The sequence below is a fragment of the Thamnophis sirtalis genome, unplaced genomic scaffold, assembly GCF_051295495.1.
Source record: "Thamnophis sirtalis isolate CommonGarterSnake01/CBP01778 unplaced genomic scaffold, rThaSir2_p1.2 scaffold_3, whole genome shotgun sequence".
Classification (NCBI taxonomy): Eukaryota; Metazoa; Chordata; class Lepidosauria; order Squamata; family Natricidae; genus Thamnophis; species Thamnophis sirtalis.
This window is the reverse complement of record NW_028261383.1, coordinates 70,735,439-70,758,039: the sequence shown is the minus strand read 5'-3', so window position 1 is coordinate 70,758,039 and position 22,601 is coordinate 70,735,439. Positions and strand designations below refer to the sequence as shown.

Here is a 22,601-nt window from a genome sequence, read left to right as displayed (position 1 = left end):
GTTTATTCTCTCCAAATTATTTCATGAGACTCAGTTATAACTCACAGTCTAAGAAAGTCCAAAAAATTAACATGTTAATTTTGCTATCTTAGAGGGAGTCACCAATACCATTTTAAATTCTTTACCTGTGTGGAAGCCAAATATCTGTTGCTGAAAATTGTCCTAGATAGGTATCCCATTGGTTAAGGAGGCCATACATATCAGGCTGCACTAGTGGAATGCTCACACATTGTTCCCAGCCGTATTCAGCAATGGTAATACCAGTTTCATTGTAATTATACACCAAACCTACAAATACAACAACAGATGTGATCAGAAGGGCGTAGTGGCTGTGTATGCAATGCTAATATGGAAAGCCTGATTATTAGTAACTACCTCTTGTGATATTTTCATTTCCTTTATAGACATGTACAGAAGCTATTTGAAAATCCTGGTTATAATAATGTGGAATAGTGGAACAAAGAATGTTTACCAAATGTGGTTTTTCTGACCATCTAATTGTTTAAGCATTTATTGTCTAAGAATTTGGTGTCTCAAGAAAATTAAAATATATCATTTTGAACAATAGAAAGATTATTCCAATAGAAATAGAATATTTGAATACTAAATTTACTTTGCAAACATAAAATAACCTTTCAGAGTTTGCCATTTTTATCCATGTTCCCATTCTGAATGATGTAATTAAATCTTTTAAGCTTGTCCTGCAAAACTGCCCTTTTACAAGCTGCACCCTTATGTGCACAACATTCACTCTTATTCTGTATGTTGATGTCAAATATGCAAGACAACTATGAAAGATTTAGTCATTATTCAACATAAATCCCAGCAAATGAAAAGATAGGTAAAAATTTAGTGAGTAGGCAGTCTATTTGTACATAAGTCCTATGTTCAGTGAGAACCTTTAAGTGGAACTGTTGATTTAGACTTGAGGTATAACTTGACTATAACTTTGTTGCTTATCACTATTCTTGTATGTACATTAAGAGCTTACACACTGAAAAAATATTCCTTGTGTGTCTAATCATACTTGGCCAATAAAGAATTCTATTCCGTTCTATTCTATTCTATGTAAAGAAAAAAAGATGATAGAAGGAAAGCAAAATAGTTTGAAAACAGAAACGGAAGAACCCAGGAATATTTGCTAAAGAAGAAATACCAGTGCTATCAATAAAGAAAGAAAGCCAAAAGAATAGGATTAATACTCAAGAAGCAGCCAATGCTTCTGCATCCTATGTATACAAAGAAGCCAGTGGCCTGAAAAATGGAAAAGTAGAGAACCACCTTAATACAGTACAAGCATCCAAACTGTTCCTTGACCAAGAGCATCCTAGCCCTCACATGCACTCAGAACTGAACTTCTGCACAAATTAGAGAATTAGCAAATATTTGAAATTAATAATTTCAAAAATATAGTGGTTCCAAAATCATCTCAGTCTTTGTCTTCTCCAAAGGCTCATTAATTTACTCAGTACAAGGCATAGAAGGGAAATCCTATCAAGTCCTTCCTAGTTCTCTCTAAGTATATATTCAGCCCCAAGATATGTTGCCTCCCCACTTTCTTCTCAGTGGAGTAGATTACTGGACACTTTGAAAAGAGGGCTGGGCATATGCAGCTAATTCTGAGACTCATCACTACTCATCACTAGCTTGCATATGCACAACCCATGCCATTCCTAGAATCAAACTGCCTTTAAAACCTTATTAAATTATTTGCTGAGAAGTGGTGAGCTACATGGGCCCTTCTAACTGGAAAAGGCCTGAGGGATAAACCAGCAAAACTGTACTTGCCTGGAGACTTCCTGGCCAACACAGACTTGTGTTGGAATTGAAGGGAAGGAGTTTTGAGTTGTAAAGCTGCTTCCAAAGGAACAGAATGATATCAAGAGTTAGGAGGAAACAGTAGAAGCTTGGTTTATTAGTGGGGAAACCGTTTTTCTCATTCTGTTATAATTCTGAAAACACTCTTCCTAGTTGTAGCTAGGGCATATATTTATTTATTAACAAATTTGTATGCCCATCCATCCAACCAATAGAATTTTGGTCAGCAAACAGAAGAAAAAAACACAATAATTATGTGTCATGAAGTTGATGGCAACTCGGCAACCACCTAGATTTTCTCCAGAATACACAATCAAACTATTACACGTACCTGCATAAGAAACAGATATATGCTGTACTTCACTAAACATCCTGGTTACAGTGCAGGAGGGGGGGGACGGGGGACGGGATGACCCAGGTCTTTATGGCTTTCTAGAAGGCCAGCAGGGTTGGAGCTGAGTGTTCCAAAAGGCAGAAGCTATGACAGAAAAGGCACATTTCCTAGGCCGAACAATAGGTGACACTGCTTTATAGTGGCCATTTCATATTGCTATCAGCACTGCATGTAACCAAACTACTTTATAGGATAGAAAATACAAATTGTTTGTCCTGTACAGTTTATATTTACAATGCAAGAACATTTCATATTAGAAGATTAATTATATGTTTTTCTTACCATTGGTATTAGTTATTCCAACATGAAGGTCAGAATCTCCATCATAATCTCTGAAAAGACATTTTAATGTTTCATTTTGGAAAAAGACAGTAGATATTTTTTTCTTTTACTTATTCGAATAGTTTTTGAAAAATAGGCTGGACATAATGCTATTCAAATACAATTAGAGATACAAAGGTTATTTGCTTAGCAAGAATAATTACTTCTAAAAACCTCTGAGTAAAAAGCTCTCCAGTAATCAGATGCGTAAAAATCCTTTTCTAAATTGGTGCTTGCCTTATATTCCAGTAATGATAGAAGGCAGCTTCTATGTGCCTTGTTTCTAACCATAGAATAACAAGGAAGACCCATACCTTAGAAATGTTCCTATAGTGGGTTTCAGTAAAAAAGCACATCTTTCTTGGTGTCCATTAACAAATGGGCTTGGAATACTGACAGGTGCTTCTTCCAGACTTCCATAAATCAACCTTTGCCCACACAATGGACAGCTCTCGGGAACTAAGCAGCCAAAAATATCTTTGTCACAGTGGGTGACTTTAATTAAGGCTCTCTCTGTGTCCAAAGGTTGCATGATCAGTCCTTCCTTGGGTAAATGAACCTGCTTTCCAACTTGCATTTAATAAACAGAAGCCGGTAGAATTGGGCATTGAAAGAAGGAAGAGATCAGTTGAGAACGACAGATCCCAAGACCAATTCTTCCTCTACTGTGACCTGGATTAGCAAATGAGATACAAGATATGGGAGGGACAGCTTTTCCTGGACATTCTTTTAAAGAGATAGTGTTCACTTTTTGTACTAATTGTATCTGGTACTTGTGTGCTGACTTAGATTTGATAAATAGAAAGCATCCCATTTGTCTGTTATTAGTCTGTAGAATAACCTGTTAATTAATGGTAAACAGATACCTCTTTGTAGATCTATAATCCCGTGATTAAAATGAGGACTAAACAGATTTAGAATTATCACCATTTCTTCCTGAAAAAGATCTTCTGACTTTTGCACCACAGGCAAAAAAGTAAACTGTTTTCTAGTTTATTTGGTCATCAAAACTTTCCAAATACAACTCTTCTATTCTTGTTAGCTCTACTGGCTGAGATTTTCAGGAGTTGCAGTACCAAATTATCAGAAAGAAACCAGATTGGGAAATAGTAGCTTTTGTCCTTGGCAGGAAAAGATCAGCATCCTAAATTTAATGCTAGTTTATCATAGAGTTATTAAAGCCAGGGGATGGCATTTCTTTTTAATTAATTTATATTATACTGTTTTATGCAATGTAAACCATGTCTGTCCTTACCTTTACAGTCATGAGACTGCTGTAACACTTTCCTGATCTCTATGCTCTGCCTTTTAATCTATACATTTTACAAAATAACTTCAAAAGGAGAACACAGCATGAAGAGTTTGGATTAGATAAACTTTAAATTGATTTAAAATGTGATGGTTGTTATTAGTGCCAGAAATGTTGTCAGTTACTCCACATACACTGAAGTTTTAGGATACTCATATTTTCTCTCTGTGTTTGTGTCTGTGTGTGTCCACATACAAAACGGATTTGCTCATTTAAAATACATTTTTAAAGTTAAGTTCTGATACATCCATAATAGCTCGATCCTTCAAGGTATGTCAAGATAAATCTTTCAATGTCCCAGTTTCACACCATCTATTTTTTTTTTGCTGTAACTTAAAACATTTTATTCATTGCAATAAATCTACAGCAGATTGCCTATCTATTTCGCGCCTCAAAAACGAGGACAAAAACCAGATCCTCTCGTTGCTTGTTGTGTATCCCACCATTCCCTGCCAGATAGGCAACACAAATCACAGATATCCCAAAAGTAGCGGGTCCCGAAACCCTATTACTTTAAACTGAGGAGGTACACTCTAGCCAACAATCTCGCTTCCACCAGGCGGCCGCTGTCCCGCCTTCCGGATCTCTACGGCCTGTTCGTGAATGTACTGTATACCTGGAGAGGCGCGTTAGTTTATGGTAGCCAAAAGGCAGGAGGGCGGCCGTTCCTTTCCCGACTGACCGTTTTTTTATTAAAAGGCGGCTTTCCAATAATTTGTAACTCTGTAAAAGAGCGGCCGATTTCCTTCCGATATTTATCATAAGCGGCCCTCCAGCTAAAAGATCTGTACCGCCCACACTCTCCCGGGTGAAGGAAAGCCACTCTCTCTACCTCCTGCTCTATGGTAGAGCGTTTCATTCATATTTTCCGGCCGGAAACCAGTTCCTGTAGCAAAGGCCCGGCTCTCTTTGTTGGGATCCCAAACAGCTTTCCCTTCCTCTCCCTCCCCCCTGCTCCCCGGCGCTACAGCGGAACCAAAATGCGAGGAGCCGCGCAGGGAGGAGACACCGAAGCAGGAGCGGTGCCAAAGGAGACATGAGCAGCACGAAGGACGTGACCTGCAGGTCTGAGGGAGCAGTTACCGCTTGGGATGAGCGCTCTCTGCTTTCCTCCCCACCCCGAAAAACGGACGGGCGCCTGGAGACGCTCCGCCTACGGGGAGTGGGGGGAGGAGGAGGACGGGACCGAGACGCCTTCGCCGGTCTCCTCCATCTCCGTCTAAGCCTCGAGAGGAAGGGAAAAGCCATTCCCTTCCCTTGTCCTTGTTTCGCTCACTCGCCATCCCATCCCTTTCACGCGGCCCTCTTTCACTTCCCCCGGTTGTGTGTGTTCTGTAGCCTTTGAATATGCGTATTATATATAGGAGAGCTTTTTTCGCTAACTCGCCACCCCGTCCTTTTCATGAGCTCCCCAATGGCTCTCTTTCACTTTCCCAGTTTGTGTGCTGTAGTCCTTGAAAATGCGCATTATACATAGGAGAGGTTTTTCCCGCTAAATCCATCCCGCCTTTTCACTCGGTCCCTAGTGGCCCTCTTTCACTTTCCCCGGTGTGTGTGTGTGTGTTGTATCCTTTGAAAATGCTCATTACACATAGGGGAGCTTTTTGCAGAACAGGGAGGGTTATTGCGGGTTACTGATTCCCCCTTAAACGATCTAAAGATCTAAATCAGATTTTCCCTAAATGATTCCTAAAAGAAAGTGTTTCTTGGGACCAAGGCCTCTGTGCAGTTGACCCAGAAAACTCCTCAACATCTCTACAAGTCAATATCAGGCGGTTCTCTTAATTCCTTATCATAAAAGATTGAAGTTTCATACAGAATGGAAGTGTAGCATTAATCCTGTGGATTGCTGATTTGCCCAAAGTCTCTCCTTATTGATATTCAAGGGAATATTTTTAGGATATAAAGTACATGCATTCAGAATCTTAAAATATATTTTGTAAGTTCTTTTAAAAGCGCCAAAAAACCAACATTAATAAAGGCAGCAGTGTAACCTTATTTGAGCCGTGAGTTTAAAATCTACCTCTTATTTTAGGATATTTGTATATTTCAATATACAGATATTTTGCATTCTGCTTTTCTGAACTTTCTGGAGAAAATCTTGGCAGATTTATTTATGGACTTGACAAATATTGAAAGATTTATGTATTTTGACATCTGTTGCTATATAGCTTTACATTTATATTATTGCAGGTATTTTGTACAAGGAGTATGTCGTGAAGGAAATAGGTGTCTGTTTTCCCATGACTTGTCTACAAGCAAACCATCTACTATCTGCAAATTCTATCAAAAAGGACAGTGTGCCTATGGAAGTCGCTGCAAGTATGTATTATTGGTTTCCAAGAGAAAACCTGCAGTTTTATCATGTTAAACACATTTAAGAAGCTGCTTATTGTTTGTGTACTTCTTGTCAGTGCAGTTCTCACAATTTCTTACTAGCACTGTTTGCTGTGAGATGATTGGGAGCTGAAGGAATCTGGTAAAGCCACTTTTACAAAAGGAACTTTAGAATTTTGGTAACTGTTTTAAAAGAAACTGCAGAGAGATATGGTCCATAAACAAGTTTCATTTTTAGGGAGATGACTTTCTAAAAGTTTGCAAGTTTAGCACCCCGACCATATGCATATCTACTCCAAAAGAAGTGAAATTCAGCAGTTCTTGCTCCCAAATAAGTGACAAAATTGGCAATCTCAAAGTACAATCATAATGCAATGTTCAGACAACTGTTAAAAGGAGGAAACTCTTGATTTTGTAGTTTAATTCTTTTTTTTTACTTGCACTCTAAAATCTAGTTCAGATAAAAATTATATGTTAAACTTCTAAGAAGTCAGAAATCCTGATCTATTGTAAAATATCCAGAGATCCAATAGATTCTGATTTACTTTATATATCCACATCTTAAAGTTATAATCCTGCACATACTTGAATATTTATTTTATTAAATTCAGCAGATTGAATTAAGATTGTTAAACTAGAATCCATATTGATTTTAATGAGCGGCTATATCAGACTACTAAACATTACCATGAATGAATTTTTTAAAAATCATTTGGAATTCTATATATCATTATATTGCTTTATAATTGTTACATTGAACTTTGAATTTCACAGCATTTATACATATATATATTAACATATATGTTAATATATTATATTATAATATTATATTATTAATATATTAATATATTATAATATGTAATATATTATTATATTATATTATAAAGTTAATCACTCAGGCCCCTAAAAGCCTGTTAATTCTTATTTCTTTTATCTTCGGCATCTAGGATTAGAATAATTTAGGTTCCTACATTGAGGTTATCAGTTCTGTGAAACAAATCAATATTGCAAGTATTACTATCTTTCAAACCATTAGAAATTTCACAATAGCAGAGTCTTGTCTTTGTGTTCAGCGAGCTTTCTGAAATAAATGTTTTTAGATCATCATTGTTTCTCATTTGTTAAGATATGATCACGTTAAACCTCTGGGGTCCTCTGCATCCGGGGGCCCAGTGGGTTCTAGACCACTTTACATCGCTGCACCACCATTCCAAAGACTTAACTCTCCATCAGAGCAAACCCCAACTGTTACCAAAAGTAAAGTACACGAATCTGGAAAACGTGAAAAGAAAACCTTGGTGCTTAGGGACAGAGGTGAGTAAGAGTGGGTCATTTTTTTAATGGATTTTCTTTTGTGTACTGAGTCCTTAAAATGTGAAGTCTTTCAATCAGTTGTTATCCTGGTTACATTACAGATATACCCATATAGTTTTGTTGGTAGTAATAGAGAAGTTGTTACTGGCTTCTGGGTTTTCTTTTAAGTTTAATCTGCAAACATGGTATGGTATGCAGTCTCTCATCAAAGTATTAACCAAGCCTAATCCTTCTTAGCTTTTTGAAGTCAGCCATGGTCAGCCATCTATCTGGACTTGATTAGTACTTCATGTCCTATCTTTTCAGAAAATAGACCTCTTTTTTTTCTAAACAACAGCAACAACCTATTGTACTAAGAAAAGTAACTAGTTGCATATGATGATTGATCATTTTCCTCAGTCATTTACCATAATATCCATTCCCCTTATATTTCATTTGCCAATAATGGCAAGTATGTTATACAAAGTGCAGTTGTTCAAGCCAATGATAGATACATCCAAAGTATTTGCTTCACCAGACATCTGAAAATACAAGGCATGTCTAAATAGTTGATTACCATCCTTTGCCAGCTCTCTGTAGAACCAGGTCTTTGGACATATATTGTATGACAATTCTGAGGATTCCATCCATTGGAGGCATAGTTCATCGTATTGGTTAAGAAACCTTTATGTAAGAAAGCTTCCAACATGTCTCATACCATTCATACCTACCTATATCTTGAGGTGAAGATTTTTTTTTTTTACTATTTCTAGCAAATGACAGGAAATACCTTTTTGGTGCTGGCATCATGGATATAGAATGGCCTTGTCTTAGAAGCTTGCCTGACGTCAATTGAATTTTTTTTTTAAAAAAATCACCTGCTAGAGTTTTATAGATCCTGATTTTTGCTTTTTGTGAGTCATATTTCACTCATTTTTTAAATTTATGTATAATATCAGGAAGATTTTATGGGATAAATATAAAGAAAATAATTGGGTCCAATATTCTCTCACTTGCTAGACTGACCAAGAAATAGATCCTACGTTAAACTCTGTAGTTAAGGGCAGACCTGATTCATAATGGGTGAAGTCAGAAAGTAAGTTTAGCCCCAGTTTCCACCCCAGTAGTGATATTGAATTGCATTTCTTGATGTTCTTCTCCCTGATTGGATGGCTGCTACTTATGGAGGACGAATAGTACGTGCTGTGTTTGGAGACTCATGTTGTGGCCAAAATATGCTCAAGCCTCACCTTGAAACAAGTTCTTTTATGTGCACTCCTCTGGTTGTCATTACTGGTATTTTGTTAATCTGCAATGATTTTCATGTACTGCTAATAGATTATGTTGCTGCTGCATGGTTTTGTAGGCAACTAATAGCCATAGCTTTGTGGTTTTACAGTATGTCGCTGGAGATTATAATAATTATTGTGCTTTGAAGTTGAAAGCAGATTTTTCATGTTTGATGGAAGCGCATCAACTGCTATTAAAATTCAAGCTTAGAAATACTTGCTAATTCCCCCTGCTTTAGAATAGGGATTTCATGAGAATCATGGCCTTTTTTTAATGTGATCAAATATATTTTTTTCTTCCTATTCCAAGACTTGTGTGGAACCAATGAAGAAAGGACAATGCCAGGTTCAGTAAGTGACTTGGCATGTTGCAGTATGCCAGCCGATATACCAGAAGCAAAGCCCCATTCGTATTTAGATGCTATCCGCAGCGGGCTTGAAGACGGTGCTGAACCTGGGAGCTCATATGCCTATGATGAGCAGTTGTGTCCCTACGCAGCAGCCGGCATGTGCCAGTTTGGGGACCGGTGCCTCTACCTCCATGGGCAAGTGTGTGAAATCTGTGGGTTGCAAGTACTCCATCCCTTTGATCCAGAACAGAGGAAGGCACACGAGAAGGTAAACGTGACCAGAAATAAAACTAACTTGGCTCTGTTATTTTCAAATCAAATAATTATTTAATTGACAAAAATAATCAGGCCAACTAATAATGCAGGATGTAAAATATAAGAATGATAAAGAGTGAATAATTATATGGGTATGTAAAAATGTGGAACTGGTCCTCATCCGATTTACTAACTCTTGCTATGCTAGCGGCCAATTCCTGATGGATTTTATGCTGCACAAAACATGACAACTGTGTATGTTAGGGGGAAGGGGGAGGGGAGAGATAGGTATTAGCACAGGTTATAGGCTGAAATTAGTATTGGAAAAACAAATACTTAAAATATCCTTTGAAAATTATCACTGAAGAAAAGCATGCTTATGCAACTCAATTTGCCCACAAGGGCATAATCATTCCTTGTGTGGATTTTCTATATCTTCTTCTATATCTTCCAGCAGAAGCAGCTGAACAGGCAACATTCCAAAATATAAACATGATCTTTTTTACTTACATTTCAAAGGCTTACTGAATGTTGAATGTTTATTTTATTTATATGCCGCCCTTTTCCCCCGAAGGGGACTCAGAGCGACTCACAACTCAACCAGGGAAGGGGGATACAAACAGAAAATTAAAACGACACAAAAACAATACATAATTTAAAATACACAACAGTCATACCAATTCGAGACGGGGGCAATAGTTCTTTAGCCCCAGGCCTGCCTGAACAGCCAGGTTTTAAGGGCTTTGCGGAAGGCCTGGAGGGTGGTGGGGGTTCGAATCTCCACGGAGAGTTCGTTCCAGAGGGTCGGAGCAGCCACAGAGAAGGCTCTCCTCCGGGTAGTCGCCAGTCGACACTGGCCGGCGGATGGAATTCGGAGGAGGCCTAATCTGTGGGATCTAATCGGTCTAGTGGAGGTAATTGGCAGCAGGCGGTTTCTCAAGTACCCAGGTCCAATACCATGAAGGGCTTTATAAGTGACGACTAGTGCCTTGAAGCGTATCTGGAGACCAATAGGCAGCCAGTGCAGCTCACGGAGGATAGGTGTTACGTGGGTGAACCGAGGTGCACCCACGATCGCTCGCGCAGCTGCATTCTGGACAAGCTGAAGTCGCCGAATGCTCTTCAAGGGCTGCCCCATGTAGAGCACGTTGCAGTAGTCCAGTCTAGAGGTCACAAGGACGCGAGTGACTGTTGTGAGGGCCTCCTGGTTCAGGTAGGGACGCAACTGGTGCACCAGGCGAACCTGGGCAAATGTCCCCCTGGTCACAGCCGACAAGTGGTGTTCAAAAGTCAGCTGTGGGTCCAGGAGGACTCCCAAATTGCGAACCCTGTCTGAGGGGCGTACTGTTTGACCCCCCAGCCTGAGAGATGGAACACTTGGCCAATTAGTAGGAGGGAAATACACCAGCCACTCGGTCTTATCTGGATTGAGTACAAGCTTGTGCAAATCTAATGGAATACTTTATTATTTTCCATTATAGGAAATCACTGTATAAACCTTGGGTTTGTATAGCTTCTCTCCTCTTTCAGACCTGCAAGAAAGAAATTGCAGTACCCCACAACATCTGAATATGGGGAATGGCAGCTTTGTTAAAAGGACTATAAGATCTCTCTACCTAATCACATAGTGAAAAAGCAATTTAATTCTTTGATAAAAAATGTCAGAAAGAAATATAGGCCCAATCGTATTAGTTCTAACTTCTTTTATATTTTAGAAGAAAGAATGTGTTGTTCATTGTATGCTTATAAAATTCTTTGGATTATTGGAAGAATGTACATAGTCTGGTTTTAGATCAATTAATGTTCTGTATTAACATGCAGATTTGTTAATCCAAGGGAATATGGCTCATAGAAACAAAGATGACCCTCATTATTTATTTGAGTTCTATTTTATTTTAGCTTAACCGCAGAAACAAAACTAGAGATAAGATATTGGTAAAACACACTGTACTTTACATATGCCCCAAAGCCTATTTCTTCCTATTTGCACATGCATAAAATACACAGAATGTATCCCAAAAGTCATCCTCCAAACACAGCCATATGCCTAAATCCTTTAATAGGGATAAGAAGATCTGAGCTATATTTACTAAGCAGAACTGTGGTTAATTGACCTATAGATTATAGAAGCCACCTGTACAAAATATGGTCAGATTTTTTTTCTCTAATATGAACTTATTAGATAGAAAATCATGGTGAACTGTGATTAGTTTAAACATATATTTTTGACTGATTCCACAATAACATGAAAGTGGGAGAAGAAAAATCGCTTAGTTTAGCCTTCTATTCTAAATATAACTCATTTATGAACGCAGGCAAAAATGTGTGTCCCAGGACAAGGTTGCAGGATCCAATCCAGGTCAGACCCCAGCATAATCATTTACAACCAATTTTGTTGTATTTAAGTACAATGACAATAAAGATTATACTTATGCTTACCTGTATGTGGTGGTTCTCGTGTGATGTTAAAATCCCTGTTTGAAAAATAAACATACAGTTAATCTTTGATTTATGACCTTTTGCTTAGCAGTTGGCCACATTTACAGGCCCACATTTACAGATGTTTGCAGTGCCCCACAGTTACATGACTGCAATTTATGACTTCTTTGCTGGAAACCAGTGTTTGGTTTCTGGCAAAAAAGCATCTGTTCCAGACAATTCACTTAACGTCCACAGCATTTGCTTACTGGCTGCAGAGATTAAAGACCAATGTGAAAAAAGTCGTAAAATCAAGCATGGTCAGGATGACCCACTTAATGTCCAGCATGATAAACAACCATAATTCTGGGCTCAATTGTGGTAAAAAGTCGAGGACTATCTGTAATTAATTTTTTGCAAGGGTTTTTTAATATTAAAGTTCATACCTACAAATATTAAAAATTATTCATTCCTGTTCAGCTTGTGACTTATTGTGGCAAACTTTGTTAATCTGTTGAATTGGTTGCATGTTGTGGAGCTTCCCTATACACACTGATCTGGTTCATTTGTCATGCTATGATTTATTGTGTAAAAATATGTGCTCATTTATTTTGCTTGATAATTTATAAAAGGTACAATTCTGTTATCCCATAATTCTATTCAGTTATCTTTAAAATCCTGTATCTGTATCATATTTGTTTCTGTCTGACACTTCAAATGCCAGTGTTATTTATAGCAGTGGATTATGTCCCATTTTTCAGTAAGAACAAAGTGACTGGTAGTTTTTAATAAAGTTACTTGGTATTATGTAATCCAATTTTATTAGCAGTGGTTCTTGCCAATAAAATTGAATGCTAATTGAAAACTTAAAGCCTTCAATGGTAGGCAGAGACAGACTTTTCTCTGTTTGCAGTTCTTCATCTACTTATTTAAGAGTAAGCTTCTTTGATTTTAATGAAATTGTTGTGTTTTACTGCAAGCATACTATTTTATCAATCCAGAGTAACCACTCCTTTGCTCTATCTTTGCCTTCTCTTCCCCTATCTAGATGTGCATGGCTAGTTTTGAACATGACATGGAGAACGCATTTGCCTTCCAGGCAAGCCAAGACAAAGTGTGCAGTATCTGCATGGAAGTGGTTTATGACAAGCCATCCGCATCCGAAAGAAGATTTGGCATCCTTTCTAACTGCAATCACACCTACTGTTTGTCCTGTATCCGTCAGTGGAGGGGGATCAAGCAGTTTGAGAATCCCATCATCAAGTAAGTTCCCATAGCCGGTTCTTCCAAAACTTTGTTATATGTTTCCTTTCAAACTGTTCAGTCCTTACAGCTTAAAAAAATGATAGAATAGCTGACAGTTGACAAGGATAGTCACCAAGACACATAAGTTGGACAAAATATGATGTTGGATTTCTCAGTTGCAGATTATCTTGATTAATTTCAAACTGCTTTAAAATTGATTAATTTCAAACAGCTTTAGAGTGGGCTTTGGGTCTTTGATTTCTGATGGATTATGTTCGTTTGGGCACCAGGTTACAGACTAATGTTTAGTGCTGGCTGATTTCTGCATCATTATTAATGCTATTAAGCACAATGTTTTTCTGAATTGACTGATGCTGTTTGCCATAATTCTATTCATTTTTTTCAAACAAATTTTAGTTGGGGCACTTACTATGTCCCTCTAAGTTCTAGTCTGTTTTCATTTTATTTCAATATTTATATGAAACTGATAGGAGTTCTCCAGCAGATTTTGAGCTGGATGGTGCTAGTTATTTCTTAAGTTCAAGTCCTGCCACTTAAAAAAAAAGAAATTAAAGACCAACAAAGTGATAAATATTGAACTTTACAGGAAATGAAGTAGGTGCTCTTCAAATGCTGTAAAGCTTACTTTTATTATAAAAAGTTAAGTTGCAGGAGTGAAAACCTAGATCAGAAAACACAAATAAGATGGACTTTTCTTAATAAAGAGAATGTTTAGGTTTAATAAAATTACATGGTAAATGCCTTTAAAATCATGATAAATGGAAGGGTAATTTTATTCAGAGAACCTTGGTGGGGGGGATTTGTTGCTTTTTGTTCTGTTTTTGAGTTAGGTAAAATAGCTTCTTCAACAAGCAATATACCAGCTTTTCTTTTTGCTACTCAAGGTCCTGTCCAGAATGCCGCGTGGTATCCGAGTTTGTCATTCCCAGTGTGTACTGGGTAGAAGATCAGACAAAAAAGAATGAACTAATTGAAGCATTTAAGCAAGGGGTTGGGTAAGTGTATGTACAAGCATTTAAGACCATTTGTAAGACATTTTTGTTCCCTGCTGTGCCACTTGAAACAGTGGCTGAATGACTGGATGGTAAACAAGGACTTCCTGTAAAGGAGTAAGAGAATTCTGTGTGACCATTTATTTTCAACTAAACAAGTATTGTACATTGCAAAATAGGTCCAGTTTCAATCAATCATTTCAATCAGTATGTATATCTCTAATCACTGTAAGGGCAATCCATGCTATACATTCTTCTTTTCTGTGAAATCAGGCACCACACCAGAGTCGAAAAGAGCAGAAGGTTGTATTTCTGAAGGGTCTGTGGTGCTTTTGGAGTTTAGTAGTTTTCATTCAGACATTTCATTTTTCAAACTAGGTAACATCATCAGTCCTAGTAAGGAGTGGGGTTTGCTCTTAGTTTATATTCTAGCAGCCTGTCTTGTCAAGTGTTGATGCGAGTGGCGAGTGGTAATTTAGTTGGGCTGTTTATTGTTAGCTTATTTGGCATTTCCTTAATTGGGATACCCAATTCTCATTTCAACTCTGGGCTACAAATGATACGCAATCAAAGAATCCCCAATACCACTCTCACCAACACTGACAGGACAGGACATACCACTAGAATATGAATGGAGAGCAAACTACATTCCTTGCTAGCAGTGATGATGTTACTGCTTTGGTATGAAACATCAGCAAGAAAACAACCAAGCTCAGAGAGCAGAAGGACCCACACCCCATTTCAGCCCTGAAACACAAATATGTGCCTTTATTGTATTTCTGTGCTGATGGGATGTGAAGAATTATAGGGATAATAAAATGCACTTGCCTATTGTTGCTTATCTGAAACATTTTTAATTGCCTGGGGCCTCCTTGCTGAGCTCTTGGGAGAAGACACTGGAATTTCCTAAAGAAGAGGCCATGAAGTGATTTGGGAGATGATTCATAGTTCCACTGGTTTGGTGCTTTCCAACCAACTCACAGGAAGAAAGTTTGTCAAGACAAGCCATCGGTAGATGTCCTAGAGCTATTCTCTGGTATGCCCCATTTTACTAATTTATCCTTCAGTTTACCAAAGTATTTCTGAAACTGTTGAATTTAGAAATATCATTTGGTGCACATCTCCAGCATGAAACTAAAAATTAGCCACATACTACTACAAATTTGCAATGTCCTTGTTTTACTTTGCAAATCTGCCAAATAGATCAAAAGCATGCCTGAAGTTATTATTTGAAAATGTTCACAATGAGTAGGACTGTCCATCTGGCTGACACTTCTTTCAGCAGACCAAGAACAAAGGTGACCTTGATCTGACCTGTAGAAAATCCTCTTAGTCAGCCTGTCATGAACAAATCACATAGGTTTTGAAAGTTGGGGATCTTGAGTTTCTTCAAACTTCTCTGGTAGACCTCCAGAAGAACAGAACAGCATTGGCTTCCTGCTAAGATGAACCTGAACTTTACTGCTAACTGTATCACAGTGTTCTATGGGTTTATTATCTATGTATCTTGCTGCTGTTGAGGCTGTAATAATGCCTCAACTACATGTTTTGCAGACAGCTGGGTGCCTCAAGGGTCTGTCACCATATTCTAGACTGGAAAGTGAGATCAAGTGCCTCTCAGACAGTAGTGAGACTTACAAGATTGTTGTCAACATTTTAAGGTCAAGAAATAATCACCAGAGGTTTCAGGAATACTTTTTATTGTTAGAAAGGGAAGTAAGAGAATCTTGAAAGTCTGCCACAGGTCCTCCCTGTCTCATCTTATATCAAATAAATTCAGGGCAGGGATTAGGTCCTTTTCCTTGTCCCTTAATGATTCACTGCCCCCCCCCCTTTTTTTCCTAAGCCCAAATCTGTATTTTTTTGCATATATGAAGGACTGTATTTTCAAATCATATTCTTTTACTAGAACATATTTCATTGATTTATTGATGTTATCAAATATATTTTAGAAGTAGTAAATTCAGAATGAAAATGTGAATAGGTTTAAGAAATATATAATATTTTGATCAGTATTTTTGTTATAGGTCAAGGCAATTATAAGTCGAGGGATGAAAAGTTTCACTAAACTCTGGTTTTATTGGAAAAAACAGTATACACCATATAGTACTAATATAGTATTCCAGAAGTTACGAATGCTCAAACACTGGAAGTTTTTAAGAAGAGATTGGACAACCATTTGTCTGAAATGGTATATGGCTTCCTGCCTGCGCAAGGGTTGGATTAGAAGACCTCCAAACTCCCTTCCAACTCTGTTATTTTATTTTATTCTATTCTTTCAACTAGTATTTAGTTACCGTGTTTCCCTGAAAATACCCACAAAATATGCGAGCTCCCAAAATATGGGCGAGCGAGCTCCCAAAGAGCCGGGCATACCCTCAGGGGCGAACGGCTGTGTTGTGCTATTGCTGCAGCACACAAAGCAGCCATGAAGCGACCACGCTCATGAGTAGCCACCCAGCAAGCCACCTTTTCAGCCAGGCACAGTGCCATGCACTGACCTAGGGGTATCGCCAAGCCGTGTGTATTTAAGTACAATGACAATAAAGATTATACTTATACTTACCTGTATGTGGTGGTTCTCGTGTGATGTTAAAATCCCTGTTTGAAAAATAAACACAGTTAATCTTTGATTTATGACCTTTTGCTTAGCAGTTGGCCACATTTACAGGCCCGCATCCCAGCATGGCTTTTTCGGCGGCTTCCAAACTGAGTCTTCCTGCAGTGGCCGCTCTAGGCGTACGCTCTATGGTTGTGGGCTGGATGCTGGCAGAGCATACTCCCAGAGCATCCAACCATAGAGCGTATGCCCAGAGTAGCCACTACAGGAAGACTCGATTTGGAAGCTGCTGAAAAAGCCATGCTGGGATGCCGCTGGCAGTGGTAGCGGGAATGGCGGTGCTCTGGCTCTGCAGGGAGAGCTGAGCCAGGGCATCGTGAGGCTGGGAGGTGCGGGAGCCGTGCAGAGCGCCATTCACTGGCATTTTGAAGGCGCCAAGCTGCAAGAGCTGGGCAGTGGCAAATAGGCGCTCACGCGGCTTGGCGATACCCCTAGGTCAGTGAATGGTGCGGTGCCCAGCTGGAAAGGGGGTTTGCCAGGTGGCTGCTCGTGAGCGTGGTTGCTTCATGGCTGCTGTGCTGCACTGCTGCGACAGCGCAACACAGCCATTCGCCCCTGAGGCTGTGCCCAGCTCTTTGGGAGCTTGCTCGCAATAGAGCAGCCCCCTGGACAACCCCCCACCTCCGTCCAGGCAGAGTGCCGTTCACCAACCTAGAGTATCCCAAAGGCACCAAGCAACACAATCACTCCCCCACCCCATTCATGTGGCTTGGCACCATTGGGATACCGCTAGGTTGGTGAGCGGCACTCTGCCTGGCCGGAGGTGGGGGGTTGTCCAGGGGGCTTATTTGCGGGGGTGGGCTTATATTTTTGCCCACCAGAAAAATGTGGCATGGCCTTATTATCAGGACACATCATATTTTCGGGGAAACACAGTAAATGTACGTTATTTTTAGCAAAATGACACATTTGTAGTTCTGTAACCTTCACTGCTAATCTCTAAAACATTTTGTGCATGACTAAAAAAGCTGAACTTTCGTTGTTTACATTATGTTGCTCTCCATGGAGCATTTTGCTTATCAGTGACATCAGGAGCTGTGCTGTGAATAAATCTAGAGCTGAAATCTGCAGCTGTTGATCAGAACAAACTGATTGTTAGATTGTTTAGCCATGATGGTCTCCAGATAAACTGGAATAAATCCCTATGTGCATCAAGATAAAAAGAGACCCTGTGAGTTTATATTTTGCAAAGATGTAATGGAAAAGATTCAGTGGTTTGGTTAAAAGTTTACCTTAAGTGGGAATATAAGAGCTGAGAAAGCTCAAGATCACCCGGTTGGCTTAATGCCTAGGCAGAATTAGAACTCACACTCTCCTATGAGTTTCTATCTTATCTTTTCGTTTATGTACACTGAGAGCATATGCACCAAGACAAATTCCTTGTGAGACCAATCACACTTGGCCAATAAAGAATTTATTTTAGCCTAGCCTAATGTCTTAATTTCCACACTAATCTATCTCTTAATATGCCCCAAAACAATGAGGGTTAGTAATTAATGTGAATTTGTTAATAACTTTTCTTAACAATCTTCTTGTTATTTTTTGTCTGCTTCCTTAGCAGAACCTAGGAATGTTTTAGAGTTAATATATCTTGATTTCAGCAAAGAGTTTGACAAAGTAACCCATTACATTTTGACTAGGAGGATAATCATACAAGGCGTGAGTAACAATGACAGTAAATGTTGCCTTGGAAATCATATTCAAGATGTGCTGGTGTGAGAAATCAAGGAAAGTGGCCCAAATGGGCCTAGTGACTTTTCCACATCTTTATTAACTCCTTAGTTGACTAAGTGAAGAGAAGGCCTGTCATACTTCAAATTACATAAAATTTAGTAGGGTAATTACTCAATAAATAACATTTAAAATTATCTTTATAAATTGGAGAAATGGGCTGAAAATAATAGAGTAATGACTGGAGAAAGAACAAGGCACCAAGATCTGAGTATGTTTCATTTTGACAGTGGCAGTCAGAGAAGAAATGTAATACATGTAAATGTATAAATGTACATTTACAGATTGTTCAGCATGGGTTATTGCCAAAGAAAGATGTTGGGGTTTATTCAGCATATAAATATAGCCAATGGTTTTAATTTTAAATACTGAGTTGCTTTATACTTTTGTCATCACAATTCACATTTCAAAATTGTCCTGAAATATGCATCAGGGTTGCTTTTAGGATCAATCTTCTCTCTGTAAATTGGTTTTCTTTTTCTTTTTAGAGCCACTAAACTTGAGTTTGTAATAATACATTGAACTGCCAGTCTCCACATGAGTGACTGATATGCATTCTTCACTCTCTTATTCTAGGAGAAAGCCCTGCAAGTATTTTGAACAAGGAAAGGGAACTTGCCCATTTGGGGGGAAATGTTTGTATCTCCATGCTTACCCAGATGGAAGACGAGCTGAGCCGGAGAAGCCACGAAAGCAGCTCAGCTCTGAGGGGACAGTCCGGGTAAGAAGATACATAACTCTCTCTCTCTCTATCCTGTCTCAGCTTCCCAAAACTTCTGGGATCTAATCATCTCCTTTCATTTGAGACAGCACATGCTATTTTAAAAACACCTGAATAATTGTGAAAGGAGGAACACTTTATCTGTGTTATATAATAAATGTAACACAGACATAATAAACCTAGTTCCCACTTTGATAATCCACTTGTTTGCTTCCATTTTAGAACCCAATTAATCTCAATAATTTTAAAATGTGCATTTAAGAATACATGCAGCTGTTTGTCTAGCAATTGTAACAGCTTTGAAAATTACATACAGTAGTCCTCACTTACCACTTGTTCAGTGACCATTCAAAGTTGTGATCATGATAAAGTGAATAAGAGATATGTCTGAGTAACTAATATGCCTTCTGTTTTAGTTCCTCAACTCTGTTCGTCTGTGGGATTTTATCGAAGACCGAGAAAACAGGACTCTGCCAGTTGCCAATGATGATGTAACTGAGATTGGAGAGCTTTTTATGCATCTTTCTGGCACAGATGCCGAATCTGCTGCTCCTCCCTAGACTACCACAAGATCTCTCCCGTGTCCATACTCCATATTGATCCTTCTGTTTCTTCAGTAACTTTGTACCACAATGTTAGGATTACTGTGCCATGGAGACTGAGGTCCTGGTGAAATTCTAGTCTGAGTGTCACTGTAGAGCAAAAGTGTTGAAACATCATAAAATGAGTGCTTGGAATAAAAGTGATAGATGTAATCATGAAGAGAAGAACTTTTCTATTAGAAGGGAAAGAGCAGCAATGTGTTTTTAGTTTAAACGAATATTTACTCCCATTTTATTGAAAAAAAACTTGCTATTCTAAGATTTGAGCTAGATCCAATTGGAGGTTGTCTTTTAATATTATAATATCTTAATAAAAGAATGGAAAAATGCATCTAATTATCCATGTCAAATATATCAGTGTGGTTTAAAATTATCAGACTCTGTTTTTAGGGTTGTAAGCAAAAAAAAACAACCTATCCTCTAAGGCAGTGGTTCTCAACCTGTGGATCGGGACCCCTTTGGGGGGTCAAACGACCCTTTCACAGGGGTAGCCTAGGACCATTGGAAAACACATATTTTCAAAAAAATACAGAAAACATAAAATAATTTTATGGTTGGGGGGGTCACCACAACTTGAGGAACTGTATTAAAGGATCGCGGCATTAGGAAGGTTGAGACCCACTGCTCTAAGGGTTTGTAACGCTGCACATGGCCAATTTTTTTAAAATAAATATGAGATCTTTTTTAAAAAAATGGGCATGAGCATTGTTAATGTATTTTATAAGCAGCATGGTTATTTAAACATTTTCCACACTAGCTATACTACAGTTCTGGCTTAAGTTGTACCCATTTTTCCATTTTAATGCAACTATAAGTAGCCACATTTAAGATTATTAGTAGGAATGAGATATCTAAGAATGAAAGTACAGTCAAAATATTCCATGTTAGTTACATGACTTTCTTGGAAGCAGTAACCAAGTATATAGGTAGAGAATTCCTTTGTTAGTTAGCTCCAAGTAAGTGGCGGTTGGACTTTCAGAAATACTTGTTTTAGTTCCAATATGCATGTTCAAATATTGAACTGAAATCTGTTAAATCCATATATTGGTATTTTTCCCTCTTCTATTTGATTGTGTTTTTGGAGACTGAACAAGTTCCTGCAGGTTGGGAAGGATTTCCCTTCCTAGGGCTGAGAGAAAGTGACTGCCCCAAGGTCTCTCAGCTGGTTTTATACCTAAGGCAGGACAAGAACGGACAAGTTCCTGCTTTCTAGCCTGATGTTTTAACCACTACACCAAATTGGCTCTCATGGACATAATAGGCATTGCCAAAATACTGGTGCTCTGTAACTTTTTAAAAAGTAGCACTGTCTGAACATTGCCTGAAAAGTAGGGCCATTCTGCATTTCAAATTTGGAGGCAAAAAGATGCTTCAGAGCAGCATGCTTGCTCATGGAGCCCCTTTCTACAGCTCTTTAAAGCAGCTACGTCTTTTTCTGGATGCTGTACATGTTTGCCTTGACATCCAAAGTATTGCAAAACTCTCCAGTTCAATTGTTTTAAGATGTTCTCTCATCCTAGTCCCATTTAGTGGAAGCAATTAATAGTGTTCAGCCTTCAAAACAATGATACCATACTATATAGGAGGATAGCAGGTAATGGAAAATCATGACTCGGGTCAATCCAACTAGTAGTGGGTGAAAGTGGTAGAAGTTCAATGGAATAGAGACCATTTTACCTTTCTGGATTTTGAATATGCTTTGTATGGAAATTGCAGTCCCTGTCAGAATAAACAAGCCACATGTTAACTGTCCCATCCTGCTTGCTATTAACTGAACTTTAATATATTTTTAAAAACAATGCCCGTATTCCTAGTAACTGCAGGAAACGTACTTTACTTGGTAGGCATTATAAGAGTATTTATTGTTTTTTTTTGGGGGGGGGGATCCCTCACTTTAACATACAAGCCTAGAATTCCCAGATAGCTTCCCATCACGACTCTGCTTAAATTTTGAGATTGTCTAAAGTTGCTGAGACAACTATTAACCTTTTAGGCCATTACTATGTTACTGAAAACAGTGATTCAATACCTCACCATGTTGTAAAGCAGGGGTGTCAAACACGTCATGTGCAGGCCATATCCACCCCCGTTCCACAAATGGGAAAAACATCACAGAACATCATGTGATGGCAACATGATGCAGCAAGTTTGACACCCGTGTTATAAAGCGCTATCACAAGTGCTGCTGAAATATTCTAAATCCTCACAAATGAGATTGTGTAGATAGTGGGAAAGTATATGGGGAAATAATCATATAGGCCTCTGTGGTGTAAGTACTATAAAGAATCAGAGTATCCTGTCTGGCTTGTTTGTCTAATATAGAAGTAGATGGTGTATACTACCAGGAGTATGTTTGGAATTTTGCGAATATATTATGAGTTCATTCTCGCAGTCAATGGCTGTGTTTATATTTACAAGAATTTATAAATGCCCAATGATGTGAACATACACCGTGTGGTCAGCACCTGCTTTAGTTGACATTTAAAAAATGCATTTAATTCAATCAGCTGGTTTGGCACTTAGGTATCAGGTGAGAAAAAACAAGTATGGTCATAGTTTATTCTCCAACAGCATAGTTCCAAAACAGCATCATTTTCGGTACCTAAACCAGATATTCCGTCTCATACAAGTCTTTGGTGGCATCTTTAATAATTAGCCACATGTTAAAACTCAGTGTCTAAAATTAGCTACCCGTGGGGCTATAGAGGTTGTAGACAAATGTCCAAGCAGACTGAATTGCTTCTTTGTCAATGGTTAATAGTGTCATTTTCTGATCCATCCTAAGCTTGGCACTTATTTTGAAGACTGTATCTGTTATTGCTGTAAATTTATTATTAGATAATTTATTAAACCTTGTTCCAGGTTTGTGGTCCTTCAAATGCTAA

The 22,601-nt window shown here is 38.4% G+C and overlaps 2 protein-coding genes across 4 annotated transcripts in view; one reads left to right on the top strand and one right to left on the bottom strand.

Moving 5' to 3' along the window:
* The window catches only part of MKRN2OS (MKRN2 opposite strand), a 15,024-nt gene extending 9,889 nt beyond the window's left edge, over positions 1 to 5,135 (bottom strand). For 2 of the 3 annotated variants that reach the window (XM_087709108.1, XM_014057988.2), the window contains exons 1-3: positions 2,848 to 3,196; positions 2,495 to 2,544; positions 126 to 288 (exon numbers count right to left, since the gene is read on the bottom strand). In XM_087709108.1, coding sequence (XP_087565234.1) covers positions 126 to 288; positions 2,495 to 2,544; positions 2,848 to 3,110 — 476 coding nt within the window. In that variant the 5' untranslated portion in view covers positions 3,111 to 3,196. Of the gene's footprint in view, positions 1 to 125; positions 289 to 2,494; positions 2,545 to 2,847; positions 3,197 to 4,925 lie in introns of those variants that run through there. The other variant, XM_087709109.1, reaches the window with a different exon arrangement.
* Positions 4,729 to 22,601, top strand: MKRN2 (makorin ring finger protein 2). Its single transcript, XM_087709107.1, has 8 exons — positions 4,729 to 4,907; positions 6,036 to 6,164; positions 7,306 to 7,493; positions 9,072 to 9,379; positions 12,833 to 13,047; positions 13,935 to 14,045; positions 18,970 to 19,114; positions 19,531 to 22,601. Exons 1-8 carry the CDS (start codon positions 4,879 to 4,881, stop codon positions 19,672 to 19,674), a joined length of 1,269 nt encoding a protein of 422 aa, XP_087565233.1. The 5' UTR covers positions 4,729 to 4,878; the 3' UTR covers positions 19,675 to 22,601.

What these genes read in the sequence shown, in the direction of transcription:
- MKRN2 (XM_087709107.1), top strand. Translation starts at nt 4,879, where the DNA reads ATGAGCAGCACGAAGGACGTGACCTGCAG. An exon ending in GCCTATGGAAGTCGCTGCAA is followed by an intron (nt 6,165 to 7,305) that starts GTATGTATTATT and finishes TCATTTGTTAAG; the next exon opens with ATATGATCACGTTAAACCTC. An exon ending in GCTCTGAGGGGACAGTCCGG is followed by an intron (nt 19,115 to 19,530) that starts GTAAGAAGATAC and finishes CTTCTGTTTTAG; the next exon opens with TTCCTCAACTCTGTTCGTCT.